The 26475-nt window shown below is 50.5% G+C and overlaps 1 protein-coding gene across 5 annotated transcripts in view; it reads left to right on the top strand.

Annotated features, from left to right (window-relative positions):
* CENPE (centromere protein E) overlaps positions 1-26475 on the top strand; it is a 1295748-nt gene that overhangs the window by 824429 nt on the left and 444844 nt on the right. For all 5 annotated transcript variants that reach the window (XM_069241483.1, XM_069241500.1, XM_069241509.1 and 2 more), the window contains one exon: positions 18957-19271. In XM_069241483.1, coding sequence (XP_069097584.1) covers positions 18957-19271 — 315 coding nt within the window. The remainder of the gene's footprint in view (positions 1-18956; positions 19272-26475) is intronic.

A 26475-nucleotide genomic window follows, 5' to 3' on the forward strand; every position in this document is an offset into this window, starting at 1 on the left:
CCTCACTGACCCAACCTCCCCTTCCATGGAATTAACTTATTTATTCCATTTTAATAAGATACAAACTGATTTCCAAATGCTGTGTGTCCGATGGAGATCAGAAAGTTGCTGGTGGCAGCGCATAGGTTGGACGTCTGCAAGGCCTGGTGTCCTTTCTTGAGAGGGACAGACTTGACGAGTTAGGGGAGTACCTTTGAAAATCATCTGGATCCAGTCCGGTGCTCAATGAGGTGAGGAATCTGCAGGGATCGTATCCACCAGAAAGAGAGTTAAGAAGGTAACTTTTTCCTCCTTCCCTTAGAACAATTTTAGTTTTTGTGGCTAGTTTTTTTACCTTGCCCACTCAGTATCTGCCGGCCTCTTGGTGCTTCTGTACTGGGCATTTTACTGTTTTCTGTTATGCTTTTTTTTGTTGCAATGGTTAGCTAAGCTCAGGACCGACGAGGTATGCCCCTTGAGGTATTCTTCTGCCTTGTGTTGGTGATGCTGCTACTTGGGTCGCTGCCAGCGTACCATGAGCCTCGCCTTTCAGGATGCACTTCCTGTCTGCCAGTGCCTAGGCTGGGTGGTTTTGCCTATTTGCTGTTTGGTTGGACCCTTGGGTAGTTTTTCATCAGACCCATCTCCATGGGATGCTGCTTGGCTGTTGATTCATGAAGCGAAGAGTCTGCATAGATCTTTCTGGTGGAGACTCTAGCGAAGATTCTTCACTGATCCACATGCCTCGCCACTCTGAGGAGTGGTTACTGTGCTGGGGGCCAAGTACCAAGTTGGTTTTGTAAATGGACTTTCTAATGGGTGCTTGATCATCTTGCAGAATTATCTACCCTCCCTAAACCCCCTCCCCCCGCCAATGCTTCCCTTCTCCGGAGATGGCTATATAGATGCATATCCCTTTTCCATCTGACATAATGGCTAGCTGCATCTTTTTTTTTTATCTGATAGAGACTTTTAGTTGCAGATTCCTTACTTTAGAAGATTCCAGAGGCATCAGACCGCATCTGGACATTTTCTAGCAGTGCTTCTGTGTACTGGTAGATGGCGGTCGACTCTGTGGCAGATGTGACATGCGCAGTGCCTATCTAGCAGTCACCCCAGTGCTCTGAGAAGTTATTTTCTTTCTGTGCCAGTCAGTGCAGATCTGGAAGACCCACCCCCTGTTTTTTTTTATGTTTTGCTGAAGCAATTTTTGAGAATACTTTCTCCTGGTTTACTTAGGGATGTCCCCAAAGTAACCACAACTTCAATGCCTGCAAGGTCTGCTCCACCATGAATCCAAAGGTGTTGAGGAAACATTCCCTGAAGCTCTCCACAGCCTGATGACCCTGTGACTATCACAATCCTGGCTGTGCAGAAGGTCCAGGGGCGGCTCGCAGTCTTGCTCCTGGCGATTGTTGTTGAAGTCCAAATTTTTGGATAAGTCCTGCAAGCGTAGGAAGTCGAAGCCCAAGTCCCCGGACAAGGCGCGAGAACAAGAACATCGTTTGAGGCCTTGCTCCTCCATGTAGTCTGTGCCTGGATCTACTTTGTGCGCCTCAGTTTCCTGGAGCTGCAGCACCCCTGCCCAACTCAGAGTTCTGTGAGGCCATGCTGTTCATATGTGGACGGCCTGACCCCTCTAGAACATCTTCTAGCCCCACAGGTTCGGGGAGAAACCCCTACTGGATTCCCACCAGTGGATTTCCCCCTCAGCACTAATCAGGCCCGTGCATCTGGTGTTGAATCGGAGCAACTCAACCTGCGAGACCAATGTAGGAAGCTGGCCTGGTGTGTGGTGAGCACCTGTTATCACCTTACACCAGTTCCAGGTATTTCCTATTAGTGAAGTGTAGGCACTTTCTACGAAGCCAGGGCTCTCTAGAGGTAGCTGTCTAGGAGGCATACCAAGCTTATGCAATACCACTACAGTCACACAGCACTTACAGACATGAAAGAACCACACAGTGTTACAAAAATAAAGATAATTTAATATAGTAATACAAACACTAGAATACTGTATAGGCATTCCCCCAACTGCAGGTAAGTAAACACATTATTATATACACATTAGCAATCAGAAAAGAGCAAGGAAAATAACAGGCATTGGTAAAAGCAATAGTAAACAGTGAGGGCCGTAGGGTAGGGCCATATTGTAGGAGGCTGGCCTGGTTTGTAGTTGGTACCAAAGGTACTTACACCTTATACCAGGACCAGTTATCCCTAACTAGTGAAATTTTTAGTCAGTGTCTAGAAGCTAGGCTCTCTAGGGGTAGTGTGGATGAGCAGCCAAGACCTAACTAGGGCACATGCAAAGCTCGTGTAATACCACTGTAGTCACATAGTACTCACACACATGAAAGAAAATACTCTGTTACAAAAATAAAGGTACTTTATTTCAGTGACACAAATGGCAAAAATACCTTGGATATTATACTCCCTTAGGAGGTAAGTAATATACACAGTATATACACTAGAATGCAGTAATAGCTGTAAACACCGTGAGAAAACAGTGCAAATAGTGAAAAACACAATAGTTAGAAATGGGGCTGTGAACTCAAACCATATTCTAAAATAGTAGAATGCGAAAGTCGGTTTTCCACCTAGGCTAGTGTAGTGTGTAGAGAACACCTGTGTTGCGGATCCTTGGAGAGTCCGTGGGACAGCAGGACTCAAGCCTGTCGTTGAGGTGCCTGCTGATGCAGGGGAGTGACTCCACTCCAATGGAGATTCCTTTTTGCCTTCCTGAGTGCAGGCATGTAGGAAGCTGGCCTAGTGTGTGGTGGGTACCTAAGGTACTTACACCTTATTCTAGGTATCGCCTATTAGTGTAGTGTAGGCAGTGTCTAGAAGCCAGGCTCTCTAGAGGTAGCTGTGGATGAGCAGCCAAGGCTGTTCCAGGAGACGTGTAAAGCTCATGCAATACCACTGTAAGACTACACTCAGTGTTACAAAAATAGAGGTACTTTATTATGGTAACTCAATACCAAAATTACTATAGAGGAAATACTCCCTTAGGAGGTAAGTAATACACAAGGTATATACACTAGTTGTCAGATATATGCATAATAAAAACTGTTAGAAAACAGTGCAAATACTGTAAAAAACAATAAAGAATAGTGGCCCTAGGGGAACACAAACCATATACTAAAAAAAAAATGTAATACAAGTGTCATCCCCACCCAGGTATGTGGAGTGTGTAGAGTGTCGCTGGGGGTACCAGGAAAGCACAAAAGTAAGTACCACAACACTCCCAGCAACCAGGAAAGCAGGAGTAAATTACAAGAATTTCCCCAGAACACCCACTTAGAAGAAAAGAGAATTGCAAAACCCAGAGATGAGTGACAGAAACCAACTGTGGATTCCTGAAGAGGAAGACCGGTGGAAAGAAGGGACCAAGTCCAGAAGACACGGAGTCCAGTGGGGGCAGGAGCCACTACCCACCAAGCTGAGGATGGGCAGGAGTTGCTCGACGGTGAGGAAGGAAAGTCAGCACTTCAGCCCTGGAGTCTGAGTTGAGTTCCTGGAGGATGAGGGTGATGTCCCACGCCGGAAGGATGATTGCAGTCGGGTTTGCGTGTCCAGATTCCACCAACAAGCCTTGGCACAAGCAAAACTTGCGGTTGGCGGAAAGTGGTGCTGCCGGGGACCAGCAAGGCCCAGGAGGACTCAACCCAGTACGGGGTGTCAGAGGGTTCTTCAGAGTCGCAGAGATCCTACTGAAGCACACACAGCACGCACAGGAGTCCCACAGGACGGGGATACAGAAGGTGCAAATGGAGCCCACACAGCACTACGAACAGGAGTCCCACGCTGCAGGAGAGTCGCTCAGGGAGCTGTGCATCGCAGCAAGGAGTGCTGGGGGCTTGATCTACCCGAAGACTAAAGACTCCTTGAAAGAAGTGCCAACAAGCCTTGGCAGCTGCAAAAGACGCAGTGCACTGGGGTACTGTCCTGCGTGGGAAGGCGAGGGCTTACCTCCACCCATAGTGGACAGCTGGTACAGAGGACCATCTAGACCACTTCGGACCACCACCACCCATGATGCAGGACCCACGCAACTCAGCAGGAGAGGGTATCCACGCAGCCGGTCATCGTTGCTGTTGTTGCCTTCAGATGCAGGGAAGTGACTCCTTCACTCCAAGGGAGATTCCTTCTTCTTTTCTGTGCAGACTGAAGATGGGCTGGCCTCAGAGGATCCATGATTGGGGAAAGGTTGCAGAAGCTGGAAGAAGCTGTAGAAACAATGTCTTTGTTGCAGATTGTCAGGGTCTTGGAGAGTTCAGATGCAGTTTCTTTGGTCAGAATTGGAAGTAAGGGATGCAGAGGAATCCTGTTGGACTCTTGCAAGCCGAATCTGAGTTAACCACCCAAAAGAAAGACCCTAAATAGCCCTGAAAGGGGGATTGGTGACCTAGCTGAGTGACCACCTATCAGGAGGGGGCTGTGATGTCACCTGCCGGACCTGGCTACTCAGTGCTCCCAGAGTTCCTTGCCAACCTTTGATTCAAAATGGCAAAATCTAGGGACCCTCTGGAGGAACTCTGGGCACCACCCCTGGAGTGGTGATGGACAGGGGAGTGGTCACTCTCTTTTCCATTGTCCAGGTTCACGCCTGAGCAGGGACTGGAGCTCCCTGAACTGGTGTAGACTAGTTTATGCATGGAGGACACCAAATGTGCCTTTTAAAGCATAGCAGTGGTTTGGGTAGGCTACCCCTCCCAAGCCATGTAACCCCGGTTTCAGAGAGAGAGGGTGTAACACCCCTCTCCCAAAGGATATCCTTTGTTCTGCCTTCCTGGGCTTGAGCTGCTGAAGCATTAGGAGGGCAGAAACCGGTCTGTGAGGTGGCAGTAGCTGGGGCTGCCTGGAAAACCTCAGAAGGCTGTAGGAGCAATGCCCAGGGTCCTTTAGGAGCCCCCAGAGTGCATGCAATCATACAACCAATAATTGCGAAAGTATTGGGGTATGATTCCAACATGTTTGATACCAAACATGCCTAGGTTTGGAGTTACCATTATGTAGCTGGACATAGGTAGTGACCTATGTCCAGTACACGTCTAAAATGGCATCCCTGCACTCACAAAGGCCAGGAAAATTTGTTTGGAGTTTGTGGGGGTACCTCTGCTAGTGCACAGGTACCTGCACCCAGCCCTCTGGGCTGAGAGGGCCTACCATAGGGGTGACTTAAAGTGACCTGGTGCAGTGACCTATAGTGAAAACGGGTGCAAGCACCCGGTTCACACAGACTGCAGTGGCAGGCCTGCAGAACCCTTTGTATTGGCTTCCTATGGGTGGCAGAATAACTGCTGCAGCCCATAGGGATCCCCTGGAACCCCAATGCCACGGGGTACCATATACTAGAGGCTTATATGGGTTACCAGTATGCCAATTGTGGGATGAAAAATGTTCCAACAATCAAGTTTAAAGGAGAGAGCATAATCCCTGGGGTCCTAGTTAGCAGGATCCCAGTGAACACAGTCAAACACACTGACAAACAGGCAAAAAGTGGGGGTAACCAAGCTACAAAGAGGCTACTTTCTTACAAGGCAGAATCCCAATGGCTGGAGGAGGCAAGACCATGGGGGTTGCAGAAGTCTTTGCAGAAGGAAGAAACAAAGTTGCAGCAGGAGTCCTCCTACTGGTTACAAGTTAGCTCTTGTTTCCTGAAGAACATCAGCATTTCTCGTGTCCAGGCGGTCTCTCTGCTGTCCTTTGTGTGGTTTCGCACCAGAGCGAGAACCGGGGGTTCCTGCACTGGTGCGAACCGATTTATGCAAGGAGGGCACCAAATGTGCCATTCAAAGCAGTCTGGTGCTGAGGCACCCTCACCGCATCCCAGAGACACCTATTTCTAAAGAAGTGGTCACACCTCTGTCCTACACAAAATCACTTCTTCTGCCTTCCCCTGCCCAAGTCAAGGTCCGCAATAAGGGGGCAGAACAGTGTCTCAGGTCAGCAGCTGCACGGTTTGGCATGCAGACCCTGCAAGGCTGTAGAGGCAGGCATGGGGTATCCCCCAGGGAACCCCCAGAGTAGATGGTATCATGCAAATAACACTGGAATTGGTTTCGTCTTCAAACATGCCTAGGGCCATTGAAGCAATTATGTAGTTGGACTTCTCCTCTTGACCAGTGTCAACGACATGCGTATAAATGGCTTCCTCGCATTTACCAAGGCCAGGAAGTGGAGTCTGGGGTTTATAGGGGCACCTCTGCTCATGCAGGGGAGCCCTCGCACTTAAAACCATGCACCCTGCCCTTGGGCTAGACGGGTCCACTTTAAGGGTGACTTACAGGGTAAGAGTGACCATGATATAAGGCAATCCTGATATCTGACGTGAAAGCTACAGGCACCATGTCACGCAGGCTTGCAGACTGCATGGGCCCCCATGGGTAGCACAATACATGCTGCAGCCCATGGGGGACTTCTGTGTAGTAAGCTGGGTACTGGTTGTAGTACCCCCCCCCCGCCCACCTTTTTGCCTGGTGTTAGTATGTTTTAGACAGTAGTTCACTGATCCTGCTAACCAGGACCCCAGTGCTCTTTCCCCTAAATTTAGTTGTTGGTTACTTTTCACACCCACAGTTGGCATACTGGTGTACCCCTGTAAGTCCCTAGTATATGGTACCTAGATACCCAGGGCATTGGTAAACCAGGGGTCTTCTTTGGGGTGCAGCATGTATTATGCCACCCATAGGAGCCCATGCAAACTGTGACTGCTGGCCTGCCTTTGCAGCCTCCGTGGAATGGTGTATGCACTCTTTCACTGCCAAACCTAACCACTGCACTTAGACCTTTTAAGTCACCACTCTGGTAGATCTTTTATCCCAAGGCCAGGGTGAATGTCCCTAAGTGTGAGGGTACCTCTGCATAAGCTGGGTACCCCTACAGACCACAGGCAAATTCCTGGACTCTGTGGGGGGAAGCCATGTTAAGGTATGTAGTGGACACTGGTCAATACGATTTTTGAAACTACATAATGGCTACTTCGAACCAAGGCATATTTTTTATCAAACATGCTAGAATCATGCAACTACAAAGATTCCAGTGTCAGTTGCATGATACCATGTACTTGGAGGATTCCCTAGGGGATCCTAGAGTTTTGCCTGTGCTGCCTTCCGGGGGTCCAGCTGCCAGCCTGCTCTGCTGCTGACCCCAGACACTGTTCTGCCCTGCTGCTAATGAACCAATCTCAGGCCGGACGAGCAGAATAAAGGATTTCCTGCAAGGGAGAGGTGTCTCCATCTCTCCCCGTGTATTGGATGTCTAAGGGCTCGTGTGGGGTGATCTGAGTGCCACTAGACTGCTTTGAAGGGTACATTTGGTGCCCTCCTGGCATAATTCGGTTTTCACCATTTCAGGAACCTCAAGTTCCCTCTCTGGTGTGAAACTACACAAAGGACAGTGGAGTGCCACCCCCATGTCCACCTCCTCCTCTGGGGAGGTGCCCAGAGCTCTGCCAGGTGGCCCCTTGATTCTGCCATCTTGAAAATAAGATGTGCAGAGGCCCCTGGGAGCATCTGGTTGGTTAAGCCTGGCAGGTGTGACATCCAACGGCCCTTCTGATTGGTAGGTCACTGCAGAGAGTGACTGACCCCCTTTTAGAATTATCTAAGGGCTCCCTGGCGAGTGGTTCCTCAGATTTGTCAAGAAAGACTCTACAAGGAACTCTATGCAAGATATCTTATGCCCTAGCCTCTGGAACTGCTGGTCTTCGCCTGGAACCGAACAAGTCCGCTTCTGGTGGGAAGGCTCCCACTGCATCTGCGGATCCTGCAAGAATTCTGCTACATCCAAAGCTGTGCATCCTCCAGGGACACTGTTTGCACCTGGAAGCAAGAAGAAATCACCCTTGGAGTGAAGAAGTCACTCCCCTGCATCTGCAGGCATGTCAAGGCATCGTCGACTGGTTGGTGGGGTCTGCTGTCTCTGGACATCCGAAGATCCTGCAACACTGGTGGAGAGTCTGTTGCCTCCTCTTGGTTCTACTTGTCTTTTGTCCAAGTTGGGAGATTGTGGGTTCTTGCCTGTGCCACTGGACTGACTCCCCTGTACAGCACAACTGTTGTATTTGCCAAGGCTTGGAGACTGTTCCTCCAAGACATCTTCAGCCTGTGGGTCACTCGTGGGGGCTCCATCGACTTCTTTTGGCCTTCCTGTGTGCTGAGGGCCATCTCGGACTCCCCCGCCTGGGTAGAGTCTCCTGGACCTTGTTCGTCTCCCCAGCTTTGCAAACTTCTCTTCTGCTTCCATTTGCACTTGCCAGTGCTTGTTGGTAACATGGCTGGTCACTGACCTTCCTGAAATCAGGTGACCATCGTGGGGCAGCACAAAGGTGACTCCTGGGATCTTCATCGACCCCTGGACCCTGCAGCTGGAATTCTTTCACCAACTTGTAGGAACTTCATCTTCAGGTGGGTGGGCATTGCCACCTGCACTGCCTGGGCACCTTCTTGGGTGCTATGCTCTGTCCCCTTCCTTTGCAGGTCCTCCACATTTGGAATCCGTTCCTGGGTTCCACCTGCCTGGTCCACAGGCCATGACAGCAGGTGCACAATCAGAGGCATCCACAGTCTTCTGAGAGTTCCTTTTCCCCTCTGCATCTGGGTCCCTGATGTAGGTACTCCTGTCTTCTGGGTGTCCTGGGGTAGGAGCACTCTCCATCCATCCTCTTGCCTGCTGCTTTCCTCGGGGTCTGCTGGGAAGGGTCCTGAATTCCACAAACTCCAACCACTGTTTACTGTGTTACCCTATTGGACAGCTGGGTGGGTAACTGACTTATTCTTGGTTGCTGCGGTCACCTGCTGTACTTACCTCTGGTATTTCTAACTGGCCCCAACCCCTAGCTAACCACCATACTTACCTTGGTTGTAGTCCCACTTTCATATTCCACTTTTTTATTATATGGTTTGGCCCTCCCCTACTGCCTTGTACATTTCTATGCTATTTTGCTAGCTATTTTATGTTTATAATTGCATGAAGTATCTCCAAGGGGAGAAACACCATTAGTAGTTTGGTAGTATTGCTGTAAGAAGATATCCTTTATTTTTGCTGCACTAGTGTGGTCCTTTCTTGTGACTAAGTTATTGTCTGACTACTGTGGTTTTGCAAGTGCCTTACTGTGAGAAAGTAGCCTCTTTCTAGCATGGTTACCCCCACTTTTGGCCTGTTTGTGAGTGTGTCACTGTGTTTTTACTGTCTCACTAGGATCTTGCTAGCCAGGACCCCAGTGCTCCTTTTGTGGCCTATGTGTGTGTTGTCAGTAATGCTTAACTGTCTCACTGAAGTTCTTCTAACCAGAACTCCTGTCCTTATGTTCGCTCTACTTCCAAATTAGTCACTATAGTTTAGTGACTTCATATTCTAATTCCAATTGGCACACTGTGCCCTTCCCTTTCCCCCCCACCCCCCTTATAAGTCCCTAGTATATGGCACCTAGGGCATTGGGGATCCAGGAGATCCTCATGGGCTGCAGCATTTCTTTTGTCCCCCATTAGGAGCTCAGACAAACCTTTCTTCAGGACTGTCACTGCAGCCTGAGTGAAATAGTGCACACACTATTTCACAGCCATTTTCACTGCACTTAAGTAACTTATAAGTCACCTATGTGTCTAACCTTCAGTTACTGAAGGCTAGGTGTAAAGTTACTAAGTGTGAGGGCACCCTTGCACTAGCTAATTCCCAGGACTTTGTGAGTGTGGGGATGCCAATACACCTGTGCACTACATATAGGTCAATACCTATATGTAGCTTCACAATGGTAACTCCGAATATGGCCATGTAACATGTCTAAGATCATGGAATAGCCCCCCCCCACCACCCCCCATTCCAAATCTGGCATGGGGGGGGCAATCCCATGCATCGTGGGTGCTACACCATGGACCGCCAGTACTGCCAAACCAGCTCTCTGAGGTTTCCACTGCACCTCCAGCTGCTGCCACCTCAGTCTGGTTTCTGCCCTCCTGGGGTCTGAGCAGCTCAGTCCCAGGAAGGCAGAACAATGCATTTCCTTTGGGAGCCCTCTCCCTTTGGAAATAGGTGTTACTAGCTTGGAAGGGGTAGCCTCCCAGAGCCTCTAGAAATGCTTTAAATGGCACAGATGGTGCCCTCCTTGCATAAGCCAGTCTACACCGGTTCAGGGACCCCAGTCCATGCTCTGGCGTAAAACTGGACAAAGGAAAGGGGAGTGACCACTACCCTGTCAATCACCACCCCAGGGGTGGTGCCCAGAGCTCCTCCATTGTGCCCCTAGCGTTGGCCATCTTGTTTTACAAGGTGTGGGGACACACTGAAGATCTGAGTGGCCAGTGCCAGCAGGTGATGTCAGAGACCCCTCCTGATAGATGCATTCCTGTGTAAATAGCCAGTCCTCCCCGCTCAGGGCTATTTGTCTCTCCTCTGGGTTTTTCCTCAGATTCAGCTTGGAAGACTACTCCAAGAATCCTCTGATTCAGCTTTTGACAGTGGGATCAACCGCAGACTGCTCCAGGAACCGCTGTAACTGCAACAAAGTATCCAGGACAACTCCTGTGACCTGCAACTTCAGCTCCAGCCAGCATTTGCAAGTTTCCAAGGTGTGCACGCTCGGAGGACTCAATGTCTTCATCCTGCACCAGAAGAACCGAAGGAATCTCCAGTGGAGTGACGGAGTTACTTCCCTGCTCCTTCAGGCCCCTTCTGCGACGACGACCGGTAATCTGGGACTCCTCTCCTGACAACGAGCGTGCTTCCTGGAACACAGGTGGTGGACCGACGTGACCCAGACTGTCCTAAGGTCCAGCTGTCCAAATTTGGTGGAGGTAAGAGCTTGCCTCCCTGTGCTGCGACACTACCCCTGTACACTGCGTCTTCTCCAGCTCCTTGGGCTTCTGGGCACTTATTCCAAGAATCCTTCGTGCACACTGTAGCCCAGTTCCCCAGCACTCCATCCTGCGACGCACAGCTCGCTGAGTTGTTCTCCAGCGGCATGGGACCTTCCTTTGTTGTGCTGCGATGACCGCACTTTGCATCATCTTTGTCTCTGTGTTCTGTGGGTGCTGGCTGGTCTTCTGTGGGCTCTCTGAAATGCTGAGAGCCCCTTCTGTCTCCTAAGTCTGAGTTGAGACCTCCAGGTCCCTCCTGGGTCCAGGCAGCTCCATTGAACACAAACTGTGTACTTGCTTGAACCAAGGCTTGTTGGTGGAATCCAGCAATGCAAACAGCCTGCATCCAACAACTCTGTGTGGGACATCACCTTCACCATGCAGGAACCTGCATCCTTCCTCTTTTGTGCTCTTCTGTACTCTTCTTACCGGAGAATCCACTTTTGCACAATCTTCTAGGTTGGCAGGGGCTCCTGTCCTTCTTGGACTCTTCTTCGACTTCTGGACTTGGTGTCCTCTCTCCACAGGTCCAGGAATCCATTGTTTGTTGCTTGCAGTCTTGCTTGGTTCTTGCAAGATCTCTTATCATGACTTGTAGTGTGTCCTGAGGAAACTTGCAGTACTTTACTCCTGCTTTCCTGGCTTCTGGGTTGGGGTATTTTACTTACCTTTTGTATTTTCCTACACCCCCAAAGCCCCGCTACACACTACACTTGCCTAGGGGGAAATACGCATTCCAATTTCTTAGTATATGGTTTGTGTTGCCCCTAGGCCTTTTGCATTCTGTTGTATTTTGAACTGTTTGCAATATTCCATGACTATTTACTTACTTGATTCTGGTCTCTAGAGTTCATATTGTGTATAATACTTACCTCCAGAAGGAGTATTGCCTCTTAACATAATTTTGGCCTTGTGTCACTAAAATAAAGTACCTTTATTTTTGGTAACACTGAGTATTCTTCTATTGTGTAGAAGTACTGTGTAACTATAAGTGGTATTGCATGAGCTTTGCATGTCTCCTAGTTCAGCCTAAGCTGCTAGAACACTACTACATTTTGCTAATAAGGGATAACTGGACCTGGTATAAGGTGTAAGTACCTCAAGTACCCACGACAAACCAGGCCAGCCTTCTACACTTGCATTCCTCCTGGATTAGCTTCAGCTGCTCGCTTCAGCTACCCCTAGAGAGCTTCTGCTATCTGGGCACCTAGTCACCAGCACTTAGGGCTCCCTGGACTCAGTATAGGGTGCCACACCATAGGTGTACACCATAAACTGAGCCAGCCTCCTACACCCTGGTGTACCAATGCCCTGGGTACCCAAGTACATATACTAGGGGGCTATATGAGTGCACCAGTATGCCAATTGTGGAGTGAAAAAGTTACCTTGAAGCAGCAGCACAGATTGTGGCACCCTCGAGGTTAATGCATCCAGATGCACCCAGCACTTCCATTGCAGGCGGAGTGTCCACACAGCCTGTGTGCCCTGTCCACTTCACACTGCATGCAAATTAGGTAGGTCACCCCTCTGGCAGGCCTTCTAGCCCTAAGGCAGGGTGCACTATAGTGTATGTGAGGACATAGCTGCATGATCAATATGCCACTATTATGTCCTTTCCAAACATGGGACATGGTAAGTGAACAGAGCAGCCATTTTAAATGTATGTGATGGACATAGAGTTTCACAGCTACATGATGGCCACTCAGAAGCCTGGGTTGTTTGGTATCAAGCAAATCAGAATGGTAAATCCAAAGTGGTACCAGTATTGGATTTATTACGAAATATACCCACGGGTCACCTTAGAGGTGCCACCTACAAAAGCTAACTGCCCTTGCATGGTTGCTAGCCAGTCACACCCTTCCTGCCACTGCCAAACAGGATTCTGGACCCCAGGGGTGAAATATCCTGGTCTCTGGGTCCCAGAATAAAGCCCTTTCAGGGCGAAGGTGTAATTCCTCCCCCCCCCCCCCCCCCCCCCCCTCTTCAGGAATGTGTGCTGCCCTGCTAATGAGCTTCAAAGGGCTTACCTCCCTTGAAACTCGACCCCCAAGCCTGCTGCTAGTAGCAGATGGCTGCCCCGTTGCAAACCCCCACTTTTGGTCGAAGCAATGGTGGGAATACGCACAAAGGACAGTAGGTGTGGTCAGCCCCAGTTTTCACCAACCTTGAGGTGCTGCATGCAAGGTGACCCCTCCATTTCATTTTCCTCCATCTTGCATAGAAGGAATATAGCCAGTCCGATGTAGGGAAGTGACCTTTGCCCACAGGAAGTGGTCACTTTGTGAGTGTAGCCACTGTAATGTAGATGACTCATTGGTCACTGCTAGGTTCCTCCCCTAAACGGCCACTAAATACAGTATTTAGTGGGCACCCATACACCAGAGATTCATATTCCAGTGATACAAGAAGACATGCAACAGAGAAGACCCAAGGCTCAAGAATTGAAGTCCTGCTGCACCTAGAAAAAGGTGCCAACCCCTGCCTGCTGCACGCAGGACTTGACAATCGCTGCTGAGGGGTTGCTCGGACATTGGACTCTACACCCCCCCCCCAGAATTCCTCCAATCTTCGAAAATTGTCAAACATCTTTCTCCTCATTGGAGACATCATTCACCTGCAACCAGGACCCAAAAACCTGTGAAGTCCAGTTCACTGACCAGCTGCTGACCAAGGAACCAACCTCCACATCTGGACCTAAGTCCACTTGACAGACTGTGAGGACAAAACCTACAAGTGTGCCAAGTTTGATGGCACCGCAACTTCCAGTGTCTGAACCGTGTAATAACACCAGGTACTGACCACATTACCTTGAACAACCAGAAAGACAGTCCACTCCAGACTGATAAAGGACCAGGAGGAAGCCCCAGTCGAGGGACTTCAGAAACCACCAGGACCTCCCTCCAGAGTGCCCCTGCTGACCTGTAAGTGATCCTCAAAGTAACCTATCTCCTGCATCCAAGGGCACCTTTACTCACTGCTCCTGGATCACCTGTTGGCTCTGCCCCCTTGTCATCCCTGTGCCCAGTATTGAAGAACCAGCTTTGCCCTAAGGGTCCCCCACCCCTTGCGAACTCGGCACTCCAAGGGGACCTGCCAGACTCACCTTAAAGTCCACCTGTGCAGTGCTTTTCCAAGTAACCCCTCGCAGTGGCCTGGCTCCTGCTGCAAAGACTTTTGAGCAGCTGGTCCTGTTGAAACCGGGAGTTGTCTGAACTTCTCCACCTGGTCCCTAGGGCCCTCCGACGACCTCGACTTACCTGCAAGAGGAAACCTTGGTAAACGCACTGCCTGACTTTATATACATTTTAAAAATATTTTCTCCATTGATCCCCATGGTGCCTACCTACACACTGAGACATTTTCCAAACTTTAAGAATTCATAAATTTTTTATAAAAAGCTGAAGTATATTTTTAAATTGGTTTTGAGTTATTCTGTTGTGTGTCTTGCTTTGTTACTTGAGTACAACAAATGCTTTGTACTTCAAGATTAGCATAACTGCTCGACCATGCTTCCATAAAAAGTAGAGCATTAGGTGGTCCCATTTTTATCTCTGTAAACCAACGTGTGGTTTTCCGGACATTCTGCACAGTGTCTGGTTTTGCACACTACGTATATGGCCAGCCTCTTACACTGGGATCCTGGTTAGTAGGATCCTAGTATACTACAGTTTAAACCCTGACACCAGACAAAAAGTGGGGGTAACTATGCTAGAAAGATTCTACTTTCCTACACCATACTCAACCAAGCCGTAGCAGATGGGAGAGATGCAGCAGAGTTCACCATCTGATGTAGTTTAGACATGATTGACTCGCTGGGCAGAGCACTTGCATTGTTTGTGGCCCTTCAACACCACGCTTGTTTGAGAACCATTGTCTTTTCAGGGGATGTCCAGTCTTTTCTCATTGGCATGCCCTTTGATAGCTCTTGCCTTTTTTTTGAGTACTTTAAAGACAGTAGAGCTATGGCCAGGTCTTTGGGTGGCTCCATGGGTCCCCACCAACCCCAGGGGCTACCAGCCACCAAGGCCAACAGACTTCCCAGCCTTTTCGTGGCAGTGGACATGGTTTCCTACAAACCACATGGGAAAACCACCCAGCGGTTAGGCTAGTCCACCACATTCCATCAGCACCTTCAGTCTCAAATCACCTTTAGTTCGTTCTTCTACCAGAACTGGTGCCCGGGGGGGAAGGGGCAGAATTCACCATCACCTGCCCTACTGGCAGTCTATAACATCAGACAAGTGAGTTCTAGAAATCGTCCAGAGGGGCTACTCAATCTCCTTTCTGGAACCTACACACTTATGATCAGCTGACAGAGGACCATCTCGCTTTATTCTGCCAGGAATTGTTGGCCTTTTTAGCTAAAGGGGCCATCGAGAGTGTGCCGGAATCCGAAGTAGGTTGTGGTTGCTATTCCCTCTACTTTCTGGTGCCCAAAAAGGATTGAGGCCTCTTCCCTATTCTAGACCTGCACCTTCTCAATCTCTTCTTGAAGAAAGACCAGTTCAAGATGCCCACCTTAGCTTGGGTCCTGTTTGCCTTAGATCCTAGGGACTGAATGGAAGTGGTGGACTTGCATGACACGTTTCTACATCCCCATCCTGCCTGCCCACAGACGTTACCTGCGGTTCTCAGTAGGTGAAGAGCACTTTCAGTCCTCTATGCTCTCCTTTCGCCTTACCAACGCCCCTCAGGTGTTCACCAAAGTGATGGCAGTGGTTGCAGCTCATCTGCGGAGGTCAGGGTTCCAGTCTTCCCCTACTTTGAAGGCAGGCTCGCTCCAGGCAGTTATGTCAACCCCAGACTACGGTAGATCTCCTGCACTCATTGGGATTAAGCAATAAAGATGCCAAAGGCACACCGGACTCCCTCTCAGGTGCTTCCTTTCATCAGAGCTGTTCTGGACACAGTGCAGTTTCAAGCCTATTCTCAGGCTATGATTCTGATGTTTCAGCCTCCATCCTTGATTTTGATGATTAACTCTAAGGCTATTGGGCATCATGGCATCCTGCTAGTGCAAATGCCAGTTGTAATATGCGAGCTGTGCAGTGGCACCTGAAGTTCCAGTGGACTTCATTGGAATCTCTCCAACCTGATCCACCTCTCAAGGGGAACTGCAGAAAATATTCAGTGGTTGCTGACCAACTGCAATTTAGTCAGTAGCAGACCCCTCTACCTTCCCCGTCCAGAACAGACTCTAGTGAAAAGATGCCCCTCCTGGGCTGGGGAGGTCATTTGGGAGAGGTGGAGATCAAAGGACTCTGGTCTCCTGTGCAGTCTGGACTCCACATCAATTTGTTGTAGCTCCGGGCGATCCAGTTGTCATTTAAAGCCTTTCTTCCTTCCATCAGGGAAAGGCTAGTGCAGATGTTCACTGACAGCACCACCATCATGTGTTACTGCAGTGAACAGGGCGAGGAGGCGTGGTGGACCCTTTGCCGAGACACACTTGGCCTCTGAGCATTGCTGTTACTCCAAGGCAGTTCACTCAAGGTATAACACTTGGTGGGCTCTCTGAATCCCAAAGTGGACAAACTCAGCCGTTGATACCTAGTGTGTAACAAATGATGTTTCCATCCGGAGGTGGTGCAAAATCTTTCAAGACTGGGGAGAGCCTTGGTTAGATCTATTCGCCACCACAGATAACAGCAATGTCATCAGTTCTGTGCGCTGGAGTTTCCAAAGTGGCTCTCGCTCGGAGACCCATTTTGTCTCAAGTGAAGCTCAGGCCTCCTGGACTCCTTTCCACCAATACCACTTTTCACCAGAGTTCCCTAGAAGATCATAAATGACCGGGCCCACGTCTTTTTTTTGTGACTCCGGATTGGGCTCCCAAATTCTTGAGTCTGAATATCAGTCCTGTTATCGGGCTGCCCTTTCAAGAAGATCTTCTGTCGCAGCAGTAGAGCAGGGATTTGCACCCAAACCTGCGTACCCTCAACTTTCATGCGTTGAGATTGACAGTTAACAACTTTGGACCTTCCTGCGGAAGCTTGTGATGTTACCTTGGAAGCCAGGCATCCCTCTAACAAGACAGTATATGCCTGCGGTTGGGACAAGTTTGTGACATGGTGTGCATCCAAGAATATTGACCCTCTTTCTATACCCTTGTCCCAGGTTGTTTTGTTTGTTTCTCTGGTGCAGCAGGGCTTTGTGCACTTTTAAAGGTTATTCGTCAGTCATTTCAGCTTTCTGGTGTTTGCTGGACCAACCTTCTCTGTTTGTCATCTGTTGTGACCCATTTCCCTGAGGGACTTCAACACCTTTCCCTCCAAGACCTTTCATCAAACCCTAGTAAGACATCAACCTGGTCTTAACCTTTCTCATGTGCACACCCTTTGAGTCCCTGCACAATTGCCCATTTCACCTACTTACTATCAAAATGGCGTTTCTAGTTGCCAGAACATGGGCATGGATGATCGGTGAACCACAAGCACTCTCTGCATCCTCCTTACACAACTTTCTATCCAGACAAATTGGTTCTCAGTATCCATACTCTTCCAAAGGTTGTGCCACACATTCATGTAGGTCAGAATATCACCATACCTAAATGCTTTGCTCCATCTCACTCCACTGTCTGGACCCAAAAAGAACGTTGTTGTTCTACCTTGATTATAGAAAAGTGTACCAGGTGGATGATCAACTGTTCATTGAGTATGTCGGGGAGCAAAGAAGCAATGGCTGTGCAGAAACAAGCCATTTCAAGATAGATAGTGATTTGCATAAAAATATGCTACGCCCTGTGGCATAACATTAATTCCCACAGTGTGCAGTAGGGAGAGACCTCCAGGGGGCCCCCCTCAATACAGTTCCCTTGCCTGAATGCTCCTGACTGAGTCCTCCTTGTACTTTTCACAGGGCCCTCCTTCAAGTTGTTACGCCACTGGCTACACATTGTTCTAAAAGCAACCCCATGGGCTTGTGCACTCATTCCACCAGAGCCAATGCTGTGCCCACTGCGTTAGCTCGGGCAGTCCCTGTCCTGGACATGTCACGCAGAGACGAGGGCATCACTACACATGTTCCCTGAACATTACTGTCTGGACAGTCAGGTTCGTTGTGATGGAAATTTTGCTTATTCAGTGCTGCATGACTTTATCTGCTCTGTTCCCAGACTCACCTCCGGGGGGAATATTTCTTGGGTATGTATTATAAGATAAGGAATCTGCTGCTAGAAGTCTCTATCAGATGAGCAAGTTGCTTATCTTATGTATTTATCTGGTAGAGACTATCTTGCTGCAGATTTCTTACAGATCCTCCCTGCTCTGTGAACTGATTTCTGTATGGGGTTAATCCTTTTGAGAGCCTTAACATTGCACTCCATTTCATCAGCATTCTTTTGGAGGGGAAAGTCACAAAAAGAAACTCCGAGCACTGGGGTGGCACCTATATAGACACCGCTCAATTCACATCCAGAGTGGACACAAAAGATGCAGAACCGAACTAGACCACCTTTTGATGTGCAGGGGTACTGCTTGTAAATTTCCAGATCCATTCTGATGCCAGAGGAATATTCTAAGGTAAGGAATATATTTCTATATAGTCTGTACCAGAAAAGGTGTTACCAAAGGTATGTAACTTGTTCATCATAGACTCTGGAGGATGGAAAATGGGCAGAATAAATGTCCATCACCAAACATGTCTGTGAAGTTAACTCATCATTTGCACCAATGATATTGCAATGATATAAATGACTTAATGGTAAAACCTTCTTGTGCTACCTAGTGCAGGTTGGTATTCCTGCTGGCAAAATATTTAGATGCAGTCTGAGGACTAGGAAAACTTCCAGGATGAATAGTCTGTAAGAAAATCAAATATTTAAGAATAATAAAATTAAAAAGGGTGACTTATTTTGTAATTGATTGTTGATGTAAGAGCTGTTGTTTATGCTGAAAAGGCCAAAATCTTTGCTTGGTGATTTACCACTCCGCAAATCCATATTTATACAAATGATGCAGAGGCTCCAGAATTGCAAAATGTTAATGGTCTGTTATATATTCATGCATATGTTGGTGATTGTCATTTTCTTATGGAAACCTCAAATGTGCATTGCTTTATAGACATGCATTTAAATCTGTTTTGAATCGTGTTTTTCTCTGTAATTTTGTCCCTTAGTTGTCCTCTTTAATGGAAGATCTGCAGCGCAAAATAATTGAACAAGAGCATTTTCTTGGGGAGGGAAAAGAGCTTAAGCAAGTCAATCAGACATTGGTTTCTGATGTGCAACATCTGAAAAAAGAGTTGCACACCACTGTATCTGCATTAGAGTGTGTCAAAGAAGAGAATGTTAAAGTGTTGCAAAACGTCCAAGAGCTACAAAACGAAGTGGCAGCTGCGAGTCTGGAAAGAGATCAACTGTATCAGGAAAAGGAATCTCTCCTAATTGAGCGAGATCAACTCCAGGAGGATTTGAAGGGGAATGTTGAGCTTGTAAGTGACTTCAGTATGGTTTCAAAGAATGCAATAGTGTCAACGTTTGTGAGCACTGATTAAATGTTTTTTTAAGTATTCATTTGCTAGTGTCTCGGTCATTAAATGTCACAGGTAGCTTCGTCTTTAATTTAGTGTTACAATGCTAAGTCAAAGTAGACTATAGTTTTAAATATTCCCTTTCTGTTTAGCGGGCCATAAACAATAGTCAAACCAATATTCACTTGAGTATTTGTTTCACCTGTATACGGCATCAGGATGGCTGTGTGCTGCTTCTTCTCGGTTGTACGTAGAATTGAAGACACAAAGGTGGTCATTACAACCCTGGCGGTCGGTGTTAAAGCGGCAGTAAGACTGCCAACAGGCCGGCAAAAAAAAAGAAATGGAATTACGACCGTGGCGGAAACCGCCAACAAAGACAGCCACTTTAACACTCCGACCGCCACGGCGGTACAAACAAATAGCGTGGCGGTCACCACCAACTTTCAGGCGGGAGACAATGTACCGCCCACAGTATCACAACCTACCAATCCGCAACCTTTTCCGGGGCTGATTCACCGCAAACAAAAACATGGCGGAAACATGACTTCGAACGGAAAACGCTCACCTCTGCACACCCCACGAGGAACCAGGACGCCATGGAACCCGAGCTCCACATTTTACCAGCCTTTATCTTCTTGCTCCTCTACCAGGAGCACAAATGCCGGCGGCGAACAGCACAGTGAGTACTGCACTTATGACACAGGGGAGGGAAAAAACAGTGACACACACAACACCCCCACCCTCACCCACTACAACACACACACTAATACAGCATGATACATTACAGTTCCACCCCCCAACCACCCCGGAAGAATGCAAAGACAAAAGGAAATAAGCTGAATGATTGTAATATATTAAAATTCAGTAGTCAAATAATATACATACACGATTTACAAATATATACACCAAGAATATTAGTCCAGGGTATTCCACCTTTAAGGCCTGTGGACCACTGGGCCCACACTGCATGGGCGAGGCCCACACAAGATACCCGAACATGACGGAGAGAACACTGCAGGGGCATCAGATAGAAATAAAACAGGCACCTCAGGGAGAAGGGAAAGGGGGGAGTGCACAATACCAAATCCACAAAGGGGCTCCATGCCCACTGTTCAATCCTGGGGAGTGCAAAGCCACAGTCTTGCAAGTCTCTACAGTTGGTGGGTTTCCCACTGTTCAATCCTGCAGAGTGTAAAGCCACAGTCTCACAAGTCTCTACAGTGGGTGGGTTTCCCACTGCTATATCCTGGGAAGTGCAAAGCCACAATGTCTCAAGTGGATAACAATCTCCACACGTTCTGGAGGGGGCTTGGTGCCCAGAGTGCTTCATCCTGCCAATGACAGAGGTAGTGGATGTGATACTCCACAGGTTCTGGAGGGGGCTTGGTGCCCAGAGTGCTTCATCCTGCCAAGGACAGAGGTAGTGGATGTGATACTCCGCTGGTTCCCTGGATGGGGGTTGGTGCCCAGAGTGCTTCATCCTGCTCGTGGCGGCCTCAGTAGCGTCACTGTTTTTGGCGCTCATGGGCCTGTGGTGCTTGTGGCAGCGGTGTCTTTGGCAGCGGTGCTTGTGGCGGCGGTGTCTTTGGCAGCGGTGCTTGTGGCGGCGGTGTCCTTGGCAGCGGTGCTTGTGGCGGCGATGTCCTTGGCAGCGGTGCTTGTGGCAGCGGTGTCCTTGGCAGCGCTTCAGCTGCTGTCGGTCCTGTCTTGGGCAGCGGGGCTGCTGCTGGCGGTCCTGTCTTGGGCAGCGGGGCTGCTGCTGGCGGTCCTGTCTTGGGCAGCGGGGCTGCTGCTGGCGGTCCTGTCTGGGGCAGCGGGGCTGCTGCTGGCGGGCCTGTCTGGGGCAGCGGGGCTGCTGCTGGCGGGCCTGTCTGGGGCAGCGGGGCTGCTGCTGGCGGTCCTGTCTGGGGCAGCGGGGCTGCTGCTGGCGGTCCTGTCTGGGGCAGCGGGGCTGCTGCTGGCGGTCCTGTCTGGGGCAGCGGGGCTGCTGCTGGCGGTCCTGTCTGGGGCAGCGGGGCTGCTGCTGGCGGTCCTGTCTGGGGCAGCGGGGCTGCTGCTGGCGGTCCTGTCTGGGGCAGCGGGGCTGCTGCTGCCGGTCGCCTCCTGGGCCAGCGGGGCTGCTGCTGCCGGTCGCCTCCTGGGCCAGCGGGGCTGATGCTGGCGGTCCTGTCTGGGCCAGCGGGGCTGATGCTGGCGGTCCTGTCTGGGCCAGCGGGGCTGATGCTGGCGGTCCTATCTGGGCCAGCGGGGCTGATGCTGGCGGTCGCCTCCTGGGCAGCGGGGCTGATGCTGGCGGTCGCCTCCTAGGCAGCGGGGCTGATGCTGGCGGTCCTGTCTGGGCCAGCGGGGCTGCTGCTGGCGGTCCTGTCTGGGCCAGCGGGGCTGCTGCTGGCCGGCTCCTGGGCAGCGGGGCTGATGGCGGTCTTCTCCGCCATGCTGATCTTCCCAGACTTGCTGGGTTTCTTGTGCCCCTTCCCCACCTTGGAAGGTGTCGCAGCTGATTCCACACTCCCACCTGTACCCCTGGGAGCTGCTTTGCTGGCTGTTGTCTTCCCCCTCTCCCGCCGGGCACTGGCCAACTTTTGATGCTTGACAGGTGGGGGACTGTCCGTGCTGTGGCTCCTTGCCACACTGGCTGCCCTACTGGCACTACTGGTCCCGCCGATGTTGTGGCTGAGGTGCTAGGTTGGAACCTGGAGAGTCGGGCCCTAGGAGACTGACAGGGTGGGGGAGGTGAGGGAAAGAGGTCAAGGGTGGACAGGAAAAGATTCTTAGGAACACTGGGATGGGTAGATGGACGGGGTTTGGGAGTGGAGGAAGAGGTTGTGGTTGTAGGAGGTGTACGTTTGGTGACTTTGGGTGAAGGTGCATGCGCTGGAGGCTGTCGTGAGATGGATGGATGGATGGATGGCTGTTGGGTGGGTGTGTGCCTGCGTTTGTGTACCTTGGGAGGTGGTGGGACACAGTGGAGGCAGTGGATGTTGCTATGTCTGCATGTGTGTGATGCTTGCGTGAGCGCCTGTGGGATGTGTGGTGCTTATGTTTGCCTGAGCTTCCCTTGTGTGTTGAGCTGTGTGCATGCTGGTTTGATGGTGTGCTTGGGGTAGGCTGACGTACAGGGGATTGGGTCTGGGTGGAGGAAGTTGGAGGGGGGAGGCTAGAGACCGGGACAATGACTGCCATCAGTGCTGAGGCCAGAGTCTGAAAAGCTCGCTGAAGGGCTGCCTGACCAGAATGAATGCCCTCCAGGAATGCATTGGTCTGTTGCAACTGTCTCTCTACACCCTGGATGGCATTCAAAATGGTACTGCCCAACAGTGAGGGACCTGAGGAGGTCAATGGCTTCCACACTCAGGGCAGCAGGGGTGACTGGGGCAGGGGCTGAGGTGCCTGGGGCGAAGGAGATGCCCACCCTCCTGGGTGGGCGAGCATGGGGCAAAGGCTGAGGGGCTGCTGGGAGGGCGGTGCTGGAGGGGGGGTGGCGGCTGTACCTGTAGATGCAGGGGCACAGATGGGTTCGCCACCACAAGGGAGCTCCCATCAGAGGACGAGTCCGTATCACTGGTGTCAGCTCCTGTCCCCGCCGTGGAGCTCCCCTCACCCTCCGTCCCACTGGTGAATTCGGAGTCCGTAGTCTCGCCTTCCAGGGCCATGTGGGGATGCAGCTCCCTCCTGCTCCGGTGCCACTGCACCTCCGCCTGATGATGCTAATGCACACATGTACAGGGAGACCACAAGGGGGGGAGGGGGGGCACAGAAGAAAGACATGTTGAGTGCATGCATTACCGCTACCTTCGGCGGACACGACAGACACGGAAGCCCCCTGCACTACGCTGCGCACTTGGGGTCCACTATTCAATCCCTCGGACATGGCCTACAAGGCTATGGCTGACATCTGCACACATGGATGTCACAGGAGCCTGACTAGGTGTAGCTGGCACTGTACCCAGGTGGGGTGGGGTGCCACAGGGTCTGCCTGAAAAAGGGGACTTAACTAGCTCCCTCTCCCTGGACTAGGGAAACCCACAGCCCACCTCCCCCACCCAGACACCTCCACTGCGCTCTGAATCAGCAGAATGAGAGTGTACTCACCCTCTGGTTGCTGCTGTGATGCCCTTAAGCGCCCATCCAACTCCGGGTACGCCACCGCCAGGATCCTGAACATCAGGGGGGTCATAGTGCGACGGGCACCCCTCCCACGTTGGGAGGCCATCCCCAGCTGGGCCTCCGGCGTCTTCTTGCTCCAGCGGCAAATGTCCTCCCATCTTTACTGGCAGTGGGTGCTCTGTCTGTGATAGACCCCCAGGGTCTGGACGTCCTTGGCGATGGCACGCCAAATATCCTTCTTCTGGTGGGCGCTGACCTACATCAATTCTACAGGGGGAAAAGAGAAGTTATTACCAACTGCACCGTCAGTCATTGGCTTGCATCCCTATCCTTGCCATGTGGCACATGCACTCACCGTCGTTTCATGCACGCATCATTCTTCCCCCCCCCCCCCCCCCCCCTAATCTTTCATACACACCACTCCACCCAGGCATTGCCCATACATCATGCTCACAGTGTACTTACCTGTTTGTCTGGAGGACCGTAGAGTAGCGTGTACTGGGGGAGGACCTTATACACGAGTTCCTCCAACTCCTCCAATGTGAAGGCAGGGGCCCTTTCCCCAGACGCATGAGCCATTGTCTCTTCCAGACTGAGGTCACAGCAGTAATTTCAGTGTAGGTCCTCTCCTGTCGAAGATCAGGTATTGAGTCACTGAACAGATAGAAAATGGCGCTCACGTCCGCAGCGGTGCGTACCGTCACCGCCGCCGTAAATCATCATTGGCTCCTGGGACCCATAGGGTCCAATGTTTACCAATGCAGAATTGCGCTGCAGTCTTCGACTGACTACCGCGACGGTGTACAACGCCAGAGCAGTTACCTCACATCCTATTGTCCCACTTTACAGGTCAGGCAGCTGCCATTTCAGGGGCCCACGTGGCTTTATTTTTAACTATGTCACACATACCTAGGCCTTGCTTCAACACTCATACAGGCAAAATTCGGGTTATGAATGGTTTTCTGAGTAAGCTGTGTTTACATACCTCTGAGTTGGTTGACTCTGTGCACGCTGTTGTCCTTCATAGGCACCGTCCGCTTGGACATGTGAGGAGATGGCGGCATCCTCCGGTGTACAGACCGCTGGTGGACCTGTCGACAATGGAGGAAAGACATGTTATCACCTACAGGCTTGATCGTACCACAATCCAGGAACTGTGTGCCCAGTTGGAGCCAGACCTGATGTCAGCTATCCGCCATCCCACAGGAATCCCCCCCTCAAGTGCAGGTGCTGTCAGTACTCCATTTCCTTGCAAGTGGGTCTTTTCAAACTACAGTTGCCAGAGCATTGGGGATGTCCCAGCCTATGTTTTCCAACGTGTTGTCTAGAGTGTTGTCTGCCCTGCTGAAACACATGCGGAGCTACATCGTGTTCCCTCAGGTGGAGGATTTGCCTATAGTGAAAGGTGACTTTTATGCCCTGGGACATATCCCCAACATCATAGGTGCCATTTATGGGACACATGTGGCCTTGGTCTCTCCCCCCCCACCCGAGAGGTAACAAGTGTACAGAAACCGGAAGAGTTACCATTCGATGAATGTGCCGATGGTGTGTTTGGCCGACCAGTATATCTCCCATGTTAATACCAAATACCCTGGCTCAGTGCATGGCGCTTACATCCTGCGGAATAGCAGCATCCCTTATGTGATGGGGCAACTCCAGAGGCACCGTGTGTGGATATTAGGTGAGCACCTGGAACCAAATCAGTGGGAATAGTTGTCTGGGTATATCCCTACAGGTTAGTGTGTGTCTAACAGTTTTCCCTTGCCATTTGCAGGTGACTCTGGCTACCCCAACCTGTCATGGCTACTGACCCCAGTGAGTAATCCCAGGACAAAGGCAGAGGAACGCTACAATGAGGCCCATTGGCGAACTAGGAGGATTATAGAGCGGGCCTTCGGCCTCCTGAAGGCCAGGTTCCGGTGCCTCCATAAGACATGTGGTTCCCTATTCTACTCACCAAGGAAGGTGTGCCAGATCATCGTGGCCTGCTGTATGCTTCACAACTTAGCTTTGCGACAACAGATGCCTTTTCTGCAGGAGGATGGTCCAGATCGAGGTGTTGTGGCAGCTGTGGAGCCTGTGGACAGCAAAGACGAGGAAGCAGAATAAGAGGACATCGACAACAGGAACTCTGTGATCCTGCAATACTTCCAGTGAGACACAGGTAAGAATACAAACCTGCCTACTACATGTACTTTAACACTACTACCTCTCTACTGTCTGTCCTTTTCACCCAGTGTATGGACCCTGAGTTGTCACTTTCCCTTTCAGTTTCACAGATGTGGGTCCCACTGTGTGGCATCCGCTTTGTTTCCTCATGGACTAGAGCTGTGTGACATAAGTATGTTGACATTACATTTGAAAGAGCATTTTGTCACTGTAATTGCTAATAAACTATTTCGAAATCACAGACAGACTCCAGATTGTTTTGTGCTTTAAGGGTGTATATTTAAGTGCTCAATATTGGAGGGGGTTGTAAAATTGTGAGGGGTGATGGTGGAGGAATGTCCATGGCAGAGTCCAGTCTATTAGTCTCACAGGTGCATTGTCCAAAGGGGCATAGGAAGTGGAGCTGGGGCAGTTTGAGGATGGACAGGGTGACACGGTGGGACAGTGGGATGACTTTCAGGGTGACCTCATTTCTTGGTGGGGGTCTTGACATCATTCTGTCTTTGTCCTGGATCTCCGGGACCATTTGCGGGGTGGTTCTCCCTCTGCAGAGGGTGGGGTTCTGGTGTGGCGGTCCTGTGGCGGTGTCTCCTGTCCACTAGCGCCGGTGGAGGTGGTGGGCAGTTCATCGTCCATGCTAGTGTCAGGGGCCCCTTGTTGTGCCACAGTGTCCCTCCTGGTGTTGAGGACTTCCTTCAGCACCCCTACGATGGTGCCCAGGGTGGAATTGATGGATCTGAGTTCCTCCCTAAAGCCCAAATACTGTTCCTCCTGCAGCCGCTGGGTCACCTGAAACTTGACCAGCAAGGTTGCCATCGTCTCCTGGGAATGATGGTACGCTCCCATGATGTTGGAGAGGGCCTTGTGGAGAGTGGGTTCCCTG

Source organism: Pleurodeles waltl, chromosome 1_2, assembly GCF_031143425.1.
Source record: "Pleurodeles waltl isolate 20211129_DDA chromosome 1_2, aPleWal1.hap1.20221129, whole genome shotgun sequence".
Classification (NCBI taxonomy): Eukaryota; Metazoa; Chordata; class Amphibia; order Caudata; family Salamandridae; genus Pleurodeles; species Pleurodeles waltl.